The sequence below is a fragment of the Agelaius phoeniceus genome, chromosome Z (assembly GCF_051311805.1).
Source record: "Agelaius phoeniceus isolate bAgePho1 chromosome Z, bAgePho1.hap1, whole genome shotgun sequence".
Classification (NCBI taxonomy): Eukaryota; Metazoa; Chordata; class Aves; order Passeriformes; family Icteridae; genus Agelaius; species Agelaius phoeniceus.
This window is the reverse complement of record NC_135303.1, coordinates 46,616,168-46,634,976: the sequence shown is the minus strand read 5'-3', so window position 1 is coordinate 46,634,976 and position 18,809 is coordinate 46,616,168. Positions and strand designations below refer to the sequence as shown.

The 18,809-nt window shown below is 46.1% G+C and overlaps 2 protein-coding genes across 2 annotated transcripts in view; one reads left to right on the top strand and one right to left on the bottom strand.

The window, feature by feature from the left end:
- NCBP1 (nuclear cap binding protein subunit 1) overlaps nt 1-7,183 on the top strand; it is a 28,707-nt gene extending 21,524 nt beyond the window's left edge. Inside the window, exons 21-23 of the mRNA XM_054652419.2 lie at nt 3,158-3,301; nt 3,717-3,830; nt 4,727-7,183. Of these exons, the coding sequence (XP_054508394.1) occupies nt 3,158-3,301; nt 3,717-3,830; nt 4,727-4,840 (372 nt within the window). The 3' untranslated portion in view covers nt 4,841-7,183. The remainder of the gene's footprint in view (nt 1-3,157; nt 3,302-3,716; nt 3,831-4,726) is intronic.
- A 4,470-nt stretch (nt 7,184-11,653) lies between these two features.
- Nucleotides 11,654-18,730, bottom strand: XPA (XPA, DNA damage recognition and repair factor). Its single transcript, XM_054651898.2, has 6 exons — nt 18,440-18,730; nt 17,931-18,059; nt 15,766-15,871; nt 14,042-14,207; nt 13,289-13,406; nt 11,654-11,879 (listed from the first exon to the last, which is right to left on the bottom strand). The coding sequence occupies exons 1-6, from the start codon at nt 18,609-18,611 to the stop codon at nt 11,731-11,733; spliced, it is 840 nt and encodes a 279-aa protein (XP_054507873.1). The 5' UTR covers nt 18,612-18,730; the 3' UTR covers nt 11,654-11,730.
- Between the last annotated feature and the right edge of the window lie 79 nt (nt 18,731-18,809).

Here is an 18,809-nt window from a genome sequence, read left to right as displayed (position 1 = left end):
AATCCTGAGAGTAGCCTTTTTGATCATGAATATAGGCAGTACCCACTTCAAAACACTGGCTCCAGTCTTCAGCCTTCCTGTCGTGCTAACTAGCTGGATTCATTTGAGTTCTTGCACCAAGTGCAGAAGAGAATTTGCACTAGGTGCATTATTTTTTAAAGCCCTGAGATTTCAGAACTCTTTAATTAATTACCTGTCTTGCTGCAGTAAATACAATTTGAAAAAACCTATGCCAGATTGTTTTATAAACAAAGTTGTTTGTTACAATGTAATGATAAAATTAGCAGGCGTATTACCTTTCACTGTGTTTCCCTTAAATAAACTGTGAAATCATAGAATGGCCTGGGTAGGAAGGGACCTCGAAGATCACCTAGTTTTAAGCCCTTGCCATGAGCAGGGACACTTTCCAACTTTCCACTAGACCAGCTTGCTCAGAGCTCCATCCAGTCTGGCCTTGAACAGTCTCAGGGATGGGGCATCCTGAGCTTTTCTGGGCAAGCTGTTCCAGTGCCTCACCCTTGTCACAGTAAAGAATTTCTTCTCTATTTCTTATATAAACCTACTGTCTTTCAGTTTAAGGCCATTCATCCTTGTTCTACCACTGCATGCTCTTGTAATTAGTCCCTCTTTCTTGGAGGCTCCCTTCAGATACTGGAAGGCTGCAATTAGATCACCTCAGAGCCTGCTCTGCTCCAGGCTGGACAATCCCAATTCTCTCAGCCTTTCCCTTGTAAGAGACGTGCTCCATCCCTCTCATCATCTTGGTGCCCCTCCTCTGGACTCACTCCAGCAGTTCCATGTCCTCCCTGTGCTGGGGCCCCAGAGCTGGATGCAGGGTTCCAGGTGGGCTCTCAGCAGAGCAGAGCAGAGGGGCAGAATCCCCTCCCTACCCTGCTGCCCACGCTGCTCTGGATGCAGCCCAGGACACGTTTGGCTCTCTGGGCTGGGAGTGCCCATGGCTGGGTCATGTTCAGCCTCTCACCCACCAGCACCCCAAGTCCTTCTCACAGGGCTGCTCTCCATCTGCTCATCCCCAGCCTGTCCCCTGATACTAGGGGTTGTCCTGACCCAGGTGCAGCACCTTGAACTTGGCCTTGTTGATCCTCATGGGATTCCTGTGGGCCCCTTCTTGAGCTTGTGCAGGTCCTCTGGATGGCATCCTGTCCTTTAGGAATGTCAGCTGCACCACACAGCCTGGTGTCATCTGCAGACTTGATGAGGGTGCACTCGACCCCTTTGTCTGTGTCATTAATCAGGATAACAAAGTCCTGATAAATGACATCTGCTGCCCTTCCCTTGTCCACAAGTGGAGTCACTCCATCACAGAAGGCCTGCAGGCTGGTCAGGCAGGACTTGCCCTTGGTAAAGCCATGCTGGCTGTCCCAAATCACTTCCCTTTCCTCCATGTGCCTTAGCACAGCTTCCAGGAGGATCTGTTCCATGATCTTCCCAGGCACAGAGGTGATGCTCACAGGTCAGCTGTTCCAGGGGTCCTCCTTTCTACCCTTTTTAAAGATGGGTACAATGTTTTCCCTTATCCAGTCACCTGGGATTTCACCTGACAGCCACAACTTTTCAAATGTCATGGAGAGGGGTTTGGCAACTACATCAGCTGGTTGCCTCAGGACTCTAGGATGCATCTCCTTGGCTCCCGTAGACTTTGAAGTTCTTCAGGTGGTCATGAACCTGATTTTTACTTAGAGTGGGAGAGACTTTGCTCCCACAGTCCCCATCCTGCTATTTGTCCACTCAAAGGATGTGGGAAGAGGGGTTACCATTGAAGACGGCATGAAAAGAAGTTCTTTTGAAGAAGCTTGAGTTCCTCAGCCTTCTCCTCATTTGTTGTTACCAGCGTACCAGCATTGTCTGTCAGGGGACACACCTTCTTTGACCTCCCTTTTTTGGCTGGCATATTTTCCTGTTATTCCTTGTGTCCCTTGCCAGGTTCAGTTCCAGCTTTGCCTTGGCCTTCCCTACCCCACCCCTACTATGCTCTTCCCAGGATACATGTCCTTGTTGCCACTGCTTCTCCATTTGCTTATTTCCTTTTAGTTTGACCAGCAGTGCCCTGCAGAGTCATGTCAGTCTCCTCCTGCCTTCCTTGTCTGATTCCTTGCTCCTGGGAATTGCAAGCTCTTGCTGTCTTGGAGGTTTGCCAGCTCTGTTCCTCTCCACTGCCCCTCAGGGCAATCTCATTGACTATGTCCCTGAAGAGCTGAAAGTCTACTTTCCTAAAATTCAGGGCCCTCTCTTGACTCCTTTCCTGACCCATATCCCTCAGACTGTGAATTCCACCAAGGCATGATCACTGATCCCAGGCTCTCCTGGCTTGCCATTCCCCATTAGCTGCCATGCGTTGGTGACCAACAGATCCAGGTGACATTTCCCCTGTTGTAGGGCTCTCTACTTCCTGGGTCAGGAATTTATCCACCATGCTTTCTAGGAATCTCAAGGATTGCCTACAGCTACTTTTCCAGCCTGGGCAGGGTGGTTGAAGTCCCCCAGCAGCAGCAGAGCCCGTGAGCAGGGTGCCTCCTGCAGCTGGAGCAGGAAGGCTCCGTCCGCCGGCTCTGCTTGGTCGGAGCCGGGCACAGACACCAACCAAAGGCTCCCTGTGCTGCCCGGGCTGGGATCATCACCCACCAGCTTCACACTTGCTCATGGCTGTTCTTCAGGGACTCTCACACTCAACCCAACTCTTGATGGGCAATCCCTCTGTGTCTCTTTCTTCCCTCTGAACAGCCTGTGGCCATTGTTGGTCACACTCCAGTCATGGGATCCATCCCACCATGTTTCAGGAGTGACAACAAGGTCAAAACTGTCCAGCAGCACAGTGGCTTCCAACTCCTGTTTGCTGCCCACGCTGCATGCCCTGGTGTAGGGGCACCTCAGCTGGGCTGTCAGCTGCAGCGCCTTCCTGGAGGAAAAAGCCTTAATTCTGATAAGTCTCTATGCTTGCTTTAGTTTCTCTGAAATCTTGGTAATTTTTTTTCCAGGGTGTTCCTGTATTAGCATTTTTCCTTCCAAATTTTTATCTAGAATTGTGTGCTGCTCTTCAGTAGTTCTGCAGACGTTTTCACACGTGGAACTGGATGGCATTAATGGTATCCACACCTGTCAAATTGCTGGTTAAGTCCTGTGTTGTTGTCATTTACAGCGAGACAGTGATGATGACGATGACGATGATGACCGAAGCACTGATCGGGAAGATGGACCACTGGAAGAGCAGATAGAGCGCTTGCAGGAAAAAGTAGAGTCAGCCCAGAGTGAGCAGAAGAATCTCTTTCTTGTTATATTCCAGGTAATGATGTTCAAAGTGTCTTCTCAGTTTAGATTTCAAAGTTACTTGATTTATAAGTTTTCAGCATCACTACTGTCTTGGGCATTGTCTTGGAATAAGAATATGGGAATGGGTTGATGACTTTACCATGGGTTAGAGTCAATCCAGATCATCCCTCTGTAAAGACTGGTTTGGAACAGGATCTGAAGAGTTTCAAGTGCTTAGAAGTAGAGGAGTTCTGCTAGCAAACAATTTCCTGAACAACCAGAAAGTAGCTGGTTTATTTTCATACTAAATTCAGTATTTGCCAAGCAAAATAATTATTCTCACAGTGCTGTTCAAAGATTCTGACACCCAGATCTTCTTACCTTAGGTTAGGATTCTTCTTTAGTTTGATGAGACTGAATAAGTTTGGGTTTTTTCTCCCCTACTGCAGCGTTTCATTATGTTGTTAACGGAGCACTTAGTGCGCTGCGAGACTGGTGGAATTGATGTATTTACACCTTGGTACAAGAGCTGTATAGAGAGGTTGCAGCAGATCTTCCTGCAGGTAAGTTTAATTTCTCAGTTGGAAGGGTGTTGGCGGGGCCATGCTTCATTGGGAAAGCTCGGCTGCTGGAGGGCTGAGGCTCCCAGAGAGTAGCAGTAGGTGGCAGCAGCACCTTGTCCCCAGGGGCTGGTGTGGGGCCAGGTCACAACTCTCTGGCTCTGGCCAAATCTCTGCCGCAGTCAGGTGGAGTGACTGATCCTGAGTGGAGAATCTCCTCACTGTAAGCATACTGCAAAAATATTTCAAGATGTGGTTATGAATTTCACTGATTTACACTTAACTGTGTGTTTTTAGTAAGGGCAAAGTTGTGAACAAGCAAGAATGCTAAAATAGACATGTTTTAAATAAGTGAATTAAAATATTGCAGGATTCCTTTTACTGAGGTGCGTAAATAACTATGAAACATGTTTTTTGAATATTTGACTCTGTATTAAATCAGTTAATAAGCACAGGTGGCTGGATGAAAGTGATTAGTTACAGGAGGTTATACCTGTGCGAGCACAAGATGTGTTGAAGAATGGAAGCATTGGTGTAATTGTCCCTGGGGATGAATCCTTCCCTGGTATTAGATGTCTTCAGAGGAAAGGAAATACCATGATTCTCCCAAGATACCTGCAGTGGCATTGGATCCTACACACAGCTCAGTGTCCATGAGGGAGGAGTTACAGGGAGCACAAGGCAGCATTTCAGTACAGGCTTCATTCTTGCAGTCAGCAGTGCCTCTGCATCATGCTTTTCTTATCCATGGCTGCTATGTTGTGGAAATTAGATGTGCTAAACAATTCAGATAAGAACACTTGTGGTTCTTACATATCTTGACTTCTCCGCCTATTCTGATATAAATGTAAAAACAGTAAACATATGTGGTTTGTTTGTGTTTTTTTTTTATCTGCCAGCACCACCAGATAATCCAGCAGTACATGGTGACACTAGAGAACCTCCTGTTTACAGCTGAACTGGACCACCACATTCTGGCTGTGTTTCAGCAGTTCTGTGCTCTGCAGGCCTGAGGGATCATTCGTGGACAGAGTCTTGTCTGCAGGACTTTAGTGAAATTTAATTTTTTTTAATGGCAAAACTTAACATGGGGATGGAAGAATTTTTTTTACTAAAACTGGCTTTCACGTGCTCCTATATAAAACAAAAGAGTGTTCTAAAAAACCAAACTGTGTAAGCATTGTAAGCCTTAAAAGTTATGACTAATAGGGGATATTTGTGAAGTAAAGTATTAATTCTTTTTGTTGTCTTTTAATTTAGTTTGACTTTTCTCTTCATGATGGTAATTTTATTTCTCCCCTCTTGCCTATATAAAAATCAGGCACACTCCTCCCCCCAAAAATATTTCTAACCTTGCAACAAAAAAAGCCAACCCCGAGCAATTGAATTTGTTACCTCTGCTTGTCCCTTAAATCAAATTAATTTCAGAAATGAGGAACAATTTGTAGTGTTTTATGAGTATGAAAGGGGATGCACCTTCTCAGTGAGCAGTGGGATAAGTTCTCTAGTATATGACATAGGAAAACTGTCTTAATTTTGGGCATGTGAAGCACATTTTCAAAGTAGCATAGGGCATACAAATTTGTTTTATTACCAAGCCAGATAGATTTTCACAGTTTGAAAAAACATATAGTAAAATTGAAATAGGTTTTATAAATGTATTGTCTAGTGTCTTCTTACAGTATCTATAAACAGTCAGTAGAGAAACTTCATGGACCACTTCTGAAAAATGCAATTCTTTTTGCATTGTGGTCAAGAAATCATGAACTGCTCTTGGTAGCAGTCTTCTCTTTTAAATAGACAGTAAGCAAGAGTTGGTGTGGAACAAACTTCTGACTTCCATTCTGCAAGCCTTACCTAGGTATTGGGAGCTCCAGCTCCAGATGCTCCAGACAGTGCTGAGCTTGTTTTGTTCTTCCAGCCTGTAACTCATTGGACTGTCACATTTGTGCTGGGCTGGACCTGCAGGCCTGCAGGATGTCAGAAATCTTCCTGTTAGTGACAGTGGATGAACCAAGTGCTCTCACCTCATCTGGCTTGGCAACAACGGTTGCATCTGCTAGGCTTCCCTCGCTTTAAACGTGACAGCAGCACGTTGCTCCCATGTCTTGAGAAGTGTTTTAATGCCGAATTAAGTGATACACATTACAGGAGAGGCCTAGACTGAGACCACGACTAAAAATAGAGCAGGCTTAGTTTTTAGTTAGGCCAGTAACATGAGGTACATAAGAGCCAAACCAGTGTTCTGTACCACAGTGAGCAGCAGAGACACTGCCTTAGGTGCTCAGGTCCGTCAACATGCAGGGGTCTTCCAAGCTGTTTATGGTCTCTTCATTTTGCAGGTGAATGTTTTAAAGAATTTCATACTCAGTGCTGTTTAGTTTTAGCTTAGGAAATTACGTGCTTTGAGTAATTTTGTTCCTGTACAAATTATTTTTTTAGGTATTATACCTAGAAATGCATTTCATCTGTACATTGACCAATGACCTCCTGAATAAGCAAGGAGGGTAAAAAATTAAACATTTTGCTTTGACCTTTCATCTGATTTTTGTGTGTGGCCTGTAGCAACCCTATATATCCTCATAGACTTAGATATGTTACTTCTACTTTTTCTGCTTGCCCTTTCTGACTTGACTGATTTTCCCACCCCCCACCATTCTTTCAGGGTGTATTGTTATTTGTTGTAAATTTGCTTTATGCAAGGATTTTGTCAGTCATGCACGGACTTATGCTTCAGATCTTTGTTAATGTTCTTAAGTAATCAAATAGGGTTTCGTGTTGGTTTTTTTTTTAATTTTTAGGAAACATTTAATACTTTAAAGGTTTTAATTGGAGTTTAATAGTTTTTTCACTGGCTTGGGTCAGTATCAGTTCTGATATTAACTAATGGTGAGGGTTCTGACTATAAATGTGACTTCTGTAAAACTGGTAATGCAGTTAGAACTTGCAAACCTGTAACTTTGAGCCTTGACAATTACTGATGCTGGGGATACAGTTGCAAATGCTTGAGTGTAATCCTGTGTTTTAAAACCAAATAGCAATGTCTTTCAAAACTGATTTAACTTCCAATCATGCCAAGCTTTGAGCATGGGCTTTGATAGCATTTCTTGAGTCTGTTGGACACCTTCATCTTCTTTTAGGTCTAATGCTGTACACCTGACTTGACTGGGAAATTGGCTGGATCTGTAGGAAAGAGTGAAATGCTTATGTAGTGATACCAGCGGCTAACTGGAGAAACTTGGAACTGCTGAAATATGAATGGTGGATAGTGTAAAGATGCTGTAGAAATGTGGTGTGGTTGGAAAAAAATGCACACAAAAACAAAAATAAATGAAGGTGAAGCAGGTTGCTGCTGAGAGTGTTTGTCCAATCTCTTTGGGGGACATTAAAGCAAAGTTTTTGTGCTGGGTTATGCTGGTGTTAAATGCAGAGGGGTGTGAAGCAGTTTTGTTTCCCAGCAGTTTTGTTTCCCAGTTCTGGTACCCTGACTTCACACACAAGCCTTCACCTCCTTGCACTACAGCTGGTCTAACACGCTCCCCTGCCCGCAGCCATGTGAGGCAAGCATATGTGCTGCTAGGGACAAGGAGGTGCTGGTGTAGAAATGCTCCCTCTCCCTTGCCACCTCTTGTCCTCTGGGAAGGGGAAGTGCTGCTGCAGGAGGGCAGGAGGGTGTGGGATGGGGCAGATGCTGCAGTAGTCAGTGACCACCCCCATCTGCCCCAGGGAGGAGTTTAAGAGCCCAAGACAGCCCTGTGAAACCATGACAAGGAGGACTACCTCCAAAAGCCCTGCTGGGACCTGCCCCCTCCTCTAGCCAAATCCCTGTGTCACTTCCTTAAGCTTTCTCTACTTGCTGGGCAGGCAGGTTACTGCATAGCTGCAGAGGAGAACATTGAAAAAGTGAAAACCTATTATTGGAAGCATCATGTGCCCTTCCCAGGCATCTTGTCTCCTCTAACAAAACCACAGAGTCAATTAGGTTGGAAAAGACCTCTGAGGTCATCAAATCCAGCCTATGAATGAACATCATTAGGTAAACTAGACCATGGCACAGCTGTGTCTAGTCTTTCCTTGAACACTTACAGGCATGGTGACTCCACCACTTCCCTGGGAAGCCCATTCCAATGTCCAGTCACCCCTTCTGTAAAGAAATCTTCTGATGTCTGACCTAAACCTCCCCTGGTGCAGCTTGAGGCACCGTGTCATCTTGTCCTGTCACTGGTTGCCTGGGAGAGGAGACTGACCCCCACCTGGCTACAGCCTCCTTTCAGAGAGTTGCAGAGAGGGTAGGTCACCTCTGAGCCTCCTTTTCTCCAGGCTGAACAAGCCCTATTCCCTCAGCTGCTCCTGGGCTCTTCACCAGCTCCATCAATCATCTCTGGGCATACTCCAGCACCTCAATGTTCCTCCTGAATTGGGACCCTGAACAGAACACAGATCTCAAGGTGTGGCATCACCAGTGCCAGGCTGGTCACACTATTGCTGATACAGGCCAGGATGCCATTGGCCTTCTTGGACACCTGGGCACACTCCCAGACTGATGCTAGCCAGCACCCGTAGGCTCTTTTCCACTGGGCCTCTTTCCAGCCACCCTGCCCTAGCCTGCACAGGGTTGTTGTGACCCAAGGGCAGGACCTGACACTTGGCCTTATTGAACCTCACACCTTTGCCCTTGGCCCATCAATCCAGCCTGTCCAGATCCCTCTGCAGAGCCTTCCTGCCCTCCGGCAGGTTGACACTTCTACCCAATGTAGTGTCCCCTGTGAACCTAGTGAGATGAACTCAACCTCCTCACCAAAACCATAAATAAAGGTATTAAGCAGGACTGAGCCCAGCACAGACCCCTGGGAACACCACTGGTGACCAGCCCCCAGCTGGATGTGACACCATTCACCTCCACTCTCTGGGCCTGGCTGTGCAGACAGTTTCTAACTCAGCAAAGAGTGCTCCTGTCCAAACTGTGGGCTGCCAGCTTTTCCAGGAAAATGCTGTGGGAGATGGTGTCAAAGACTTTTCTCAATTCTAGGTAGATACATCCACAGCCTTCCCCTCATCCACATGGCAGGTCACCTGATCATGAAAGGAGATCAGGTTGGTCAGGCAGAACCTGCCTTTCCCAAAACTGTGTTGGCTGGGCCCAATCCCCTGATTTTCCCACATGTGCTGTGTGATCACACTCATGATATATTCCATCCCACTACAGAAGCTGACAGGCCTGTAGCTCCCTGGATCCTCCTTCCATCCCTTCTTGTAGCTGGGCATCACACTGGTCAACCCAGACCTCCCTGGCTGTACAAGACTGATGACAAATGCAGAGCAGCTCAGTGAGCTCTCCTGCCAGCTCCCTCAGTGCCCGTGGGTGAATCCCATCTGGTCCCATGGACTTAGGTCTAATGGCTCACAAACAGGTCACTCACTACTTCCTCCTGGATTACAGGAGGTTGGTGCTGCTCCCTGTCCCTGTGTACTAGCTCAGGGTCTGGTTGCTTTAAGGATAACTGATTTTTCTGTTAAAGACTGAGGCAAAGAACCCAAGTACCTCAACCTTTTCCTTGCCCTTAATGACAATGTCCCCCCTGTATCCAATAACTAATAAAGATTCTCCTAGACCCTCCTTTTGATGTTATAGTATTTATAAAAACACTTTCTATTTCACAGTGGTGGCCAGATTGAGTTTCAGCTGAGCTTTTATCTAATTTTCTCTCCTACCAAAGGAGATCCTTGACCTACCATCATCCTTGTACTCTTCTCGAGTTGTCTGCCCCTTCTTTCAAGGGTCATAACCTCTTTTCCTTAAGTTACAGAAGCATCCTGTTCAGCCAGGAGGAACAGGAAGACCAGGCTGGTCTTCCTCCAGCACATAGGGACAGTCTGCTTCTCCGCCTTTCAAGATTTCCTCTCTAAAGCATGGCCAGCCTTCATGGGACCCCTTTGTTATTAAGGACTGTATTCCAAGGGAATCTCTGAACCAGTGTTCTGAATATGCCAAGGCCCACCCTCCAGAAACCCAAGGCAGAGGTTTTGTTGACCCTGTTCCTTACTTACCAAGGGTTGGAAACTATCATTTCACTGTGCCCAAGAGGGCCTCCAACAACATCTCCCACCAGCCCTTTTCTGTTCATAAACAGCAGATCTATGAGGCCACCGCCCCTGATATGGTCATGTTGTGGTTCAGGAATGGTGCTCCCCCATTTAGCATTTCTACTGAAACACTCAAAACCATGCACAGCTTGCTCAACTCCTCCCAGTAGGAAACAGATGAGAATTAGAGGCACAAAAGGTAAAGATCAAGGATTGAAATAAGAACAATTTACTGGCAACAGCAATGAGGTAAGAAATGGACAGTACCAATACTGATATTAATGTTGTGTGCAGGAAAGATGATCAATTCACCTGCAAATGCCCACCCCACGAAAACTGATGTTACCCTGGCTGGAAAGGACCCCTTTGTGCCCACCCACCCCTGTGTAGGTGTGAGGTGGTACAGGACAACCTCCAGGTCTGAGTTACGCCCCTCCTGGCTGCGGCAAAAAATTAGTGTCCTGGCCAGAACCAGGACAGCTCACTTGCCAGCTGTCCTTTGTCTTCCACACACTCAGGAACCTCCTAGATTGCTGCCTCTCCCCTGCTGATGTTTTCAGCAGACATCCCACACATTAAAGTCTCCCACAAGAACAAGGGCTAGTGATTGTGAAACACCAGTCAGCTCCTTACAGAGCATTTCATTTTCCCCTTTATCCTGTCTGGGTGGTCTGTAACAGACTCCCCCTGGGGTGTCTGCTTCGTTGGCGTTCCCCCTACCCATACCCACAGGCACCCAACCTTATCATCACTGCCCTCGAGCTCTGTACAGTCAAAACTCTCCCTCATATACAAAGCTACTTCACTGCCTCTGCTTGCCCACTGTCCCTTCTGAAGAGCTCATGACCATCACTGCAGCACTCCAGCCATGGGAGTTATCCCACCACATTTCTGTACTGGCAAATATGTCATGGTTTTCCTATTGAAAATTTCAGTTCTGCACAGCCACAGTGGCCAAGGCTAACAAAAGAAGTCTCCAGAGACTTCCCTGGAATCTGCCATATTTACAATGGTAAATAAATGTAGAGCCACACATGATCCTTTACTTCATAACATGTTCCTTCACTTCAGTAATTGCCACATGCATTCCCCAACAGCTGCATGAATGAGAATTTAAAATTTAAACTTTCAAGTAAATTCACTCTACTGAAAGAAAACATCATTCATGCGCATTTTGAAGTTCTGCCATGGAATGCTACTTCCCTCTTGCCCCAAGGACAGGTCTTAACCCTTGCCTTGGTCTCTGCTTCAAAATTTGGGAAGAAAAAAAAAAAAAAGAAAAAAAAGATGTAGAGAACGCACCTAAGGATCTATCCTGCAAAATACAGTAAATATATGTCAGAACCTCCCAAGAAAGCAGGCAGCTTTCCTTTTCAAAGAGAATTCTCTTTAATGGAATTATGTATCCAAGCCAAAGGAGAACCTATGTCATTATATGGCCTCCCACCACAAGAAGTGCTGCTCTATCAGCCCTCTGCCTGCCCATGACCAGGAACTGCAAACCAGACAATGGTTAGAAAATAAAGAGCCTTCCTCCTCATGGATGCAGAAAAGCTGTGGGAAGGTCAGCTCAATTTCATCAGTGCATCAAGTACAATGAATCAAACTTATCTTTTGACCAAGAAGATACCAATTGTTGAACTGTTGCTATATTCTACCCTCAGATCTAGCTTAAAGGCCAAAGCCTTCACAGAGCTTCTTGCAACTGAAAAATATAATGCTTCACAGAATTTGGCAACAGGTTGTTCATAATTAGCATTTATTTGACTTTAATACAAAATACTGTTAAAAACAAAGTAAAATTAAAAAATAGGTAATACTACATCTTCTCGTAAGTTAATTCATGGCCACATACAGTGCATGTCTTTTTATATGTATCTTCATCAATGTTCTCTTCTGGTCCATATTCATGTTCATGGATACTGGCTTGTTTCTTCCACAAACTACTCCTCACGGCACGGCGGAGTTCTGGTAAAAAATACAAGAAAATTTTAAGATTTTAATGAATCTTAAATAGCATTCAATAAAACTTAAGCTAACCAGCTTCCTGAGGCCTACAGATGACAATATGCTTGCCGCCTGTCTTCCACAAGGGCTGGGAAAGAATCTGCTCTTGCAAGAACAAGCTCTGACTTGCCTTGCAATCCTCACCTTGTTTGCATATTTTAAAGGCCAAGAACTACACTGTCATGGGATCTCATAGGCAAAGATTTTCCATCTGGACTAAAGACAAGTTGCTTGCTGCTTTTTCACACAAAGCCATTCAAAGTTATCCAAAAAGGGTCGGTGGAACGTAAAGGAAAAGTTTTTATAGAACACCTCATTTATTTTACATGACCAAGAAAGAGTCATTTTCATTCAGGTCACAGTAAGCCTCCCAAATGACTTGGCATTCTCTAAGCTTTATGCCCAATAATATGAGTTGCCTCTGCAGCATCCGCAGTGAAATCTGCGGGTTCTCTAGAGCGCACAAGCTGGCAGCAGGGCCCAAGATATTATCCGGATGTTGCAAGCGGGTGGCAAGAATACTGAACAGCAAAATGTGGTCACATTTTGAGCCAAGCCATTCAGGCTGCAAACTTTGTCACGTTAAGGCCTGTGCTTGCACTGAACTCTGGCATCTCGGCTACAGTCTGCTGCCAGTCCTTCAGTGCGCACAGCATCAATGGCCCAGACAGGGGTTGTTTGTGCAATCCCAAGTTCTGCCTCCTTCAGACAGCCCTGGTACAGCCAGCCTGGGCTTTCTACCCTTGTAACCACCACCCCAAAGCAAAGCATGGATGCTATTGGTGGCACAAAAGGTTCCACCCATCAAATACTCCTCTAAATAATAATTTAGAGGAGTAATAATATATAATTATATATATATAAAATAATAAATAATAATTTAGAGGAGAAAAAAGCCGTAGAGCAATTTGCAGTAAAGACAGCAGCTAAGAATACTGTGAACAACAGGAAAACCCATTTTCATTACAGTCATTCCACCTCAAGCCTATCACAGATCTATAACGCACTGCTACAAAAATTAATGTCTTCCACTAGTCAAAAGTATCAGAAGCAATCCATGGCACATTCTGGGTCATACCCAAACATTTGAAAAACACTGTAATGGACCATTGTAATTGATTTCCGTCACATAACATCCACAGGGCAACAGGGGAATTAAAGCTGGAAGGGACCTCAAGCCCTGCAGTCCAACACTGCCCAAAATAGTCATCTATGAGGTCACACTAGACTGCTCAGGTTCACCCCCAGTCCTGAAAACCTCCATTTTACCACACTGATTATTTCTCAGTAATTTATTCAGATGCAGACACAGGTTTAAACAGAACTGTACTTCCCTTCAGGTACTGAAGTATGTAATTTTAGTGCTTTACCTTTAACTTTCTTGTCAAACTTCTTCTGTTTCATCTTCTCTCTGCTATCACGGCGGAGCTCCTTTGCTTCTTGCAATGCTTCTTCACTACCCCAGACTTCAAGTGAACGCTTGATTACCTACAGGATGGACATAAATGCCTTTTTTTTTTCCTGAAACGATAAAAGTAAACTATTCTAACTTACAAACTTAATTTTTCCCTGCACACATATAAACCAACCAATCTTCCTCTGCCTCCCACCTGTCTCTGCTCATCTCACAAAAGACTGCACTCCTTCCACCAAAGAGGCGACACTGGACTTTAGTATCAGCTGGATGTAACTTAGGAAAGCTTAAACCCAGCTCTAGGTTTGTCCATATTTTACTAAAGCAGTATGATGGCTATAATGTACCAAACAAGAAATGCCAAGAGCCCTGGGAAATCCACTTGCCTTTCCTGCCGCCTCTGCAGGCAAAGCTGTGAACACAGCTACAAAGGGCCACACACAGCTGCAGCTGCCCCATGCGCTTCAGAGTAAAACTGAAGGGCCATGTGCTTTGTGACTTGTAATTGTGCAACCCACTAAAGTTCTGCTCAATGAACATCTTTAAAATGCTCTCAAAACCAGACATTTCCACAACTTGGACTGCAACCGTTTAACTATAACAAACTATACATAACACACTTAGCTTTGACAAAATCATTCAGGTACCAAGTGACAACCAAAGCTGCATGAAGGTTAAAAAAGGTCTGAAACACACTAAGTTTCTATACCTGTAGTTTTAAATAAAGTTTCATTTCACCCCATCGTGAATTATGAGGGTTTTTCTTCACAATGAATCTGAGCACTGGTTCCCTCTTGTCTAAGTCACAGTCTTTAAGCAGATACTCTTCTTTTGCTTCTGTCCTTGTTATAAGCTTATGTTTATCTTCAACATCTCTGCAAGATGTAAAATAATGATGAGAAAGCTACACCCTAAAACCACAGGTTATTAACATCTAAGTCCCCATCCCTTCTAACATTCCTGAAATACAGGTAGACCTAATACCCTCAGTTTTATATGCATGCAAATAATTTTGGATTCCAAATGCTTAGCTAAACTCGAGACTAGATTTACTGAAATTAAGCGTTTAAAAATTCCCATTTCAGCAGACATAGACTGAGAAGCCTGCTCTTCTAGAAAGGCTTTTCTTCTATTTTCTTACAATGAAACTTAAAATGAGTAATTTCAGGTATTCACCTAACTCAGATGCAATCCAACAGCACAGATGCATGAGCCTCAAATGGTCAAGAAAGAAAGAATGTGTAATGTGAGACAGGTCAGATCACCTGAGAATATACACACTCCATATGGTTCTAGATCTCAGAAGCTGATTAGCAACACAGAGCACTTTCTATAATGCAGGACAATAGGCAGAGAAAGTATAAAAAAGGTTTTAAAGACAGTAGCCTTTACCAGATAATGAAAAACTCTGTAACCACAGCAGCATTTATGAGTTAATGGAAAAAATTACATTTACGCAATCCTGACTGAAGTACAACTTGAATCGCTTGAGCCAAAAGATCTGCCAAACACTAAGTGCTAACAACGGTCATCAAGGAAGTACTGCTGTAAATGTAGCTGTACTAGAATTCAAAGTTCACAGTTACAGCTAATGCACCAAGGACACTCCAGCCATCAGCTACAAGAGCTCAGACCAGACTCCACAAGCTCCAAGCCCTGTTGTTAACATCCTTTTCCTACCTAAGTAACTTCTGAAACAGAACTTTGCCTCCAATATGACCGCGAATTGCCTACACCACGTGCACATCCCTAACCACTCCCGGCAGTAAATGGGTAGGCTCCCAGAACAAACTCTGGCTTTTTTTTTTCATTCACTCAATTCATTCTTACACACATGGGCAGCTGGCTGCTGCAGTTGGTTTCATTGCCCTGGTTATCTTGATGGCTTTTGGAGCGTTTTCTGTGCTAAAAGATAAGAGCTTGCTCTCCTCTCAAGGTCAAACTCCTGCTTACCTCGCAGGCCAACCAGTAACCTCCCATGGGGGCTCTGCCCTTTGGCTGCTGTGCTTCCAGCACGCCCATGCTGACCAAAGTACCAACTACACTTGAGTTAAAACACTGGGACCACAAACACTCTCCTAATCCCTGCTCCACTTCAAAGAGTGGGTATTTGTGTTGCATCAGGTTTTCAAACGGCTCCAGTCTGCAGCCAGACATAAATTTTCACACTGACAAACACACCAACTGCTCTCATGACATCCCATTACCATAATGTTGTATGAAATTCCACTGATGTCCCCTATCCTAAGGCAGGCTTATGAGACAATTTGTGATTCAATTCCATAATGGAACTTGCACAGGGTATCAAATTTAATTTACATTTTTTGAAAGTTACTGAAATATGTCTCTCTTGCTGACAGTCTGTAACTCATTGAATTATAGCTAGCAATCTTATGTAAAATAGTGTTTTTCTCTCCTGATTATTTGTAATACCTGCAATTATCACATGTTGCCCAATCAAAGTGCTGCATAAGGTAGGAGTCCATGAATTCTTTGCCACAGTCTCCACAGATGAGATAGTCAAATTCTAGCACGGGTGCTAATAGAAAGAAATATTTTTTAAAGGGACTACAATGATAAAAACAAGCATCTAGAATTGGTATTACAGGCAATTTTACTAGAATTCACATAAGCATATTACAAACTAGTTTCACTCTGTCCAAGTTTTTTAGAACAATACAGTACACATCCAAACCCATTACCACACAATTCAATGTCTGTTGGAATGTCTTCTCAAGTTAAGCATTAAGTACTTAACTTCAACATTTAAATGTATATTTAGCCATTGTTAAAAAAATTCTCCACACTTCTCACAAAGTGCATCAAATCTTCTCCTGCCACTTCCTCTGTTCTGACCCTCCTAAAATATGCCCTGATTTATAGAGGACATGCGGGCAGAAATGGGAGGAAGCAGAGAAGGGATTCAGTTTGAAGAGGGTGGCTAGAGCAGGAAACTACAGGAGCTGCGCTGGCATCATAGTTCTCTCAGCTCTGCTCCAGTTTTTTTCCTAGCTCAGCCACACCTGCCTCTCCCTAAACGAGCTCAGTGGAAGCCTGGGGCAGTTGGCAAGGTTCTTGTCCGTTCCAGCTGGCAGAAACGGAGGTGGATGGCCAGAGAGCTGCTAGGAGTGGAATGGGGATGGAGCTCCACTACAATCCTCTCCCCAAGCCCTCTCAGCACTGCTCCAAGCCCAGACTCATCTCAGCGCCAGCCACTGCTTCTGGGCGCATCCTCAACGGGCGGATCACCTCCAGCGTCATCACCATCTGCTTTTATGTTCCACAGGACACCAAAAAACACCGAATCGGGCAACAACAGCTATAAGGAACATTCCTTGAACAGTAACATCGGAATTCTATCAGAAAATTAACATTTCTATACAGTTTTGAAATCTGAAAGCGAGGCAGTGCTGTAAAATTTTAGGAACACCTGGAGCAGAAGATTAATGGTTAACATACAGCACCATATATTTTAATAGCGTTTGCATTTATAGCAGATCCGATCCAGCAAAGACGACATTTTATGTAAATTCAGTCCTACTAGCGACAGCCGGATGCTCAGTACTTCAGTCATTTCATACTCTTACATCACATTCCATCATTTAAGGCAGTGCTCCCGAATACGAAGACATTTTATTAAGACAATGACGTTATGAATTACACAGCAAAAAAAACGCCCAGTGTAAAGGCATCCCAGATCTACTTAAATTTATTGTTAAACATTAGCCCATCCAAAGAAGCAGGGCTGCTAATTGTTTACACCGTTAATGAAATCTGGTGCTGATTTCTAACAAAGAGATACACTGCACCAACAGCCCCGCAGCTGATTCAAGCAGAACAAAGCAAGACAAAGACAATCCCAGAGAAGAAAGTCGATCTATTTTGGGACCCTTACTTCTCCATTTGCTTTTTTTGGGGGGGAGAATATCGCAAGGCAATGTGCTGAAATCCTCCACCGAACGATCAGTAACTTGGCGCCAGCACGTTTTATAACGATAAAAGCTGGCACTGCAGCAGCGCTCCGGTCTTGGCACAAACCACATAAATCCCAAAATTCCCACAACCGACGAAACCGCGAAAATTTACGCTTGTATCGGTCTTAAAATTTAAATTCCCCGAAAGAAATAATGGAAATAACGTTTATGGGGGAGAAAAAAAAATTAAAATGTGCTATACCCAAGGGCACTGGCTGTGTCCCACTTCCGCGGCTTAAAATTCTTCATTTTTAATTACCGCGCATTTGCTATAGCCGATTTAATGCTGAAAAGAATCGGACGCGCCACTAATCGAGCACGTCCAGAAAAACGTGTGAAGGAGGGAAAGGGATATCAGCAATTAAAATAAAAGAAAAAAAAAAAAAAAGGAAAAAAAAAAGGAAAAAAGAAAGAAAAAGAGGGTAAGAAAGGAGAGCAAAAAAAGCCCGGGAAAAAAAAAAAGGCGCCCATCCATCCCGCCCTGCTGGCGCGGCCGGAGCCGGCTCACTGTCGCCCCCGCGCCTTCCTGCCCTCCCCCGCCAGTCCCGCGCACGCGGCGCCGCCTCCTCCCGCCGCCTCCCCGCCAAACCCCCGCCGCTCCCTACACGTTTTTTTCTGAATTACCGGGTGGGTGCACGATCTTCTCGCCGGCGCCGCGCTCTTCCTTCTGCTCGCTCTCCTCCTCCTCCTCCAGGAAGAATCCCCCTCCCGTGTCCACGACCTTGGGGAGGGCCCGCGCCCGCGCGCCGCCGCCTGCAGGAGCACAAACGGGGCGGGCGCTGCGTTAAAGCGCCGCCGCCGGCAGGGGGCGCGCGCGGCCGCCCCCACCGCGCCGCGCGCGCGAGGCGGGGGGCCGCGCGGAGAGCGCGCGCGTGCAAGAGCCCCCCCCTCCCCCACACATGTGGGGGGAGGGGGGGCCCCTCGCGCGCCGCGGCGGTTTCTCCCCCCCCCAACCCCCACCCCGCTCCAGCCACTTTACCGCACCCCCCCCCCCCCCTTCCCCGCCGCCCCCACCGCCCCACGGCCGGCGGAGCCACCCTTTCCCCACATCTTTCCCCTCTAGAAACCTCCCCCCTAAAAAAGAGAAAAAAGGGCGCGGGGACTCGCCCGTTCCGCCGCCGCCGCCATCCGACCTGCGGCAGGGTAGGGCCGGGCCGCCAGCCGCGCCTGCCGCAGTGCCAGCGCCCGCTGCCGGTTCCGCTCGATCTTCGCCAGCGCCGCCGCTGAGAGGTGCGGCCGCTCGCACGCCGCGGTCGAAACCTTCTGCTCATGGTCCTGCTCGTGGGCCGGGGCCGCGCCCGCCATGGCGGCGGCGGGAGCGCCGGAGCCCCGTGGTCCCCCCCGCTCCGGCAGCCGCTCTCGCCCTTCCCCTCGCCGAGCCGCCGCCGCACTGCGCCTGCGCAGGGCGGGGGGCGGGGGTGGCCACAGAAGGGGCGAGGCCGCCCGCGCAGGCGCGCAGCCATCGCCCCGCCCCTCCTCGCGAGCCGCCAGGGCGGGGGCTCC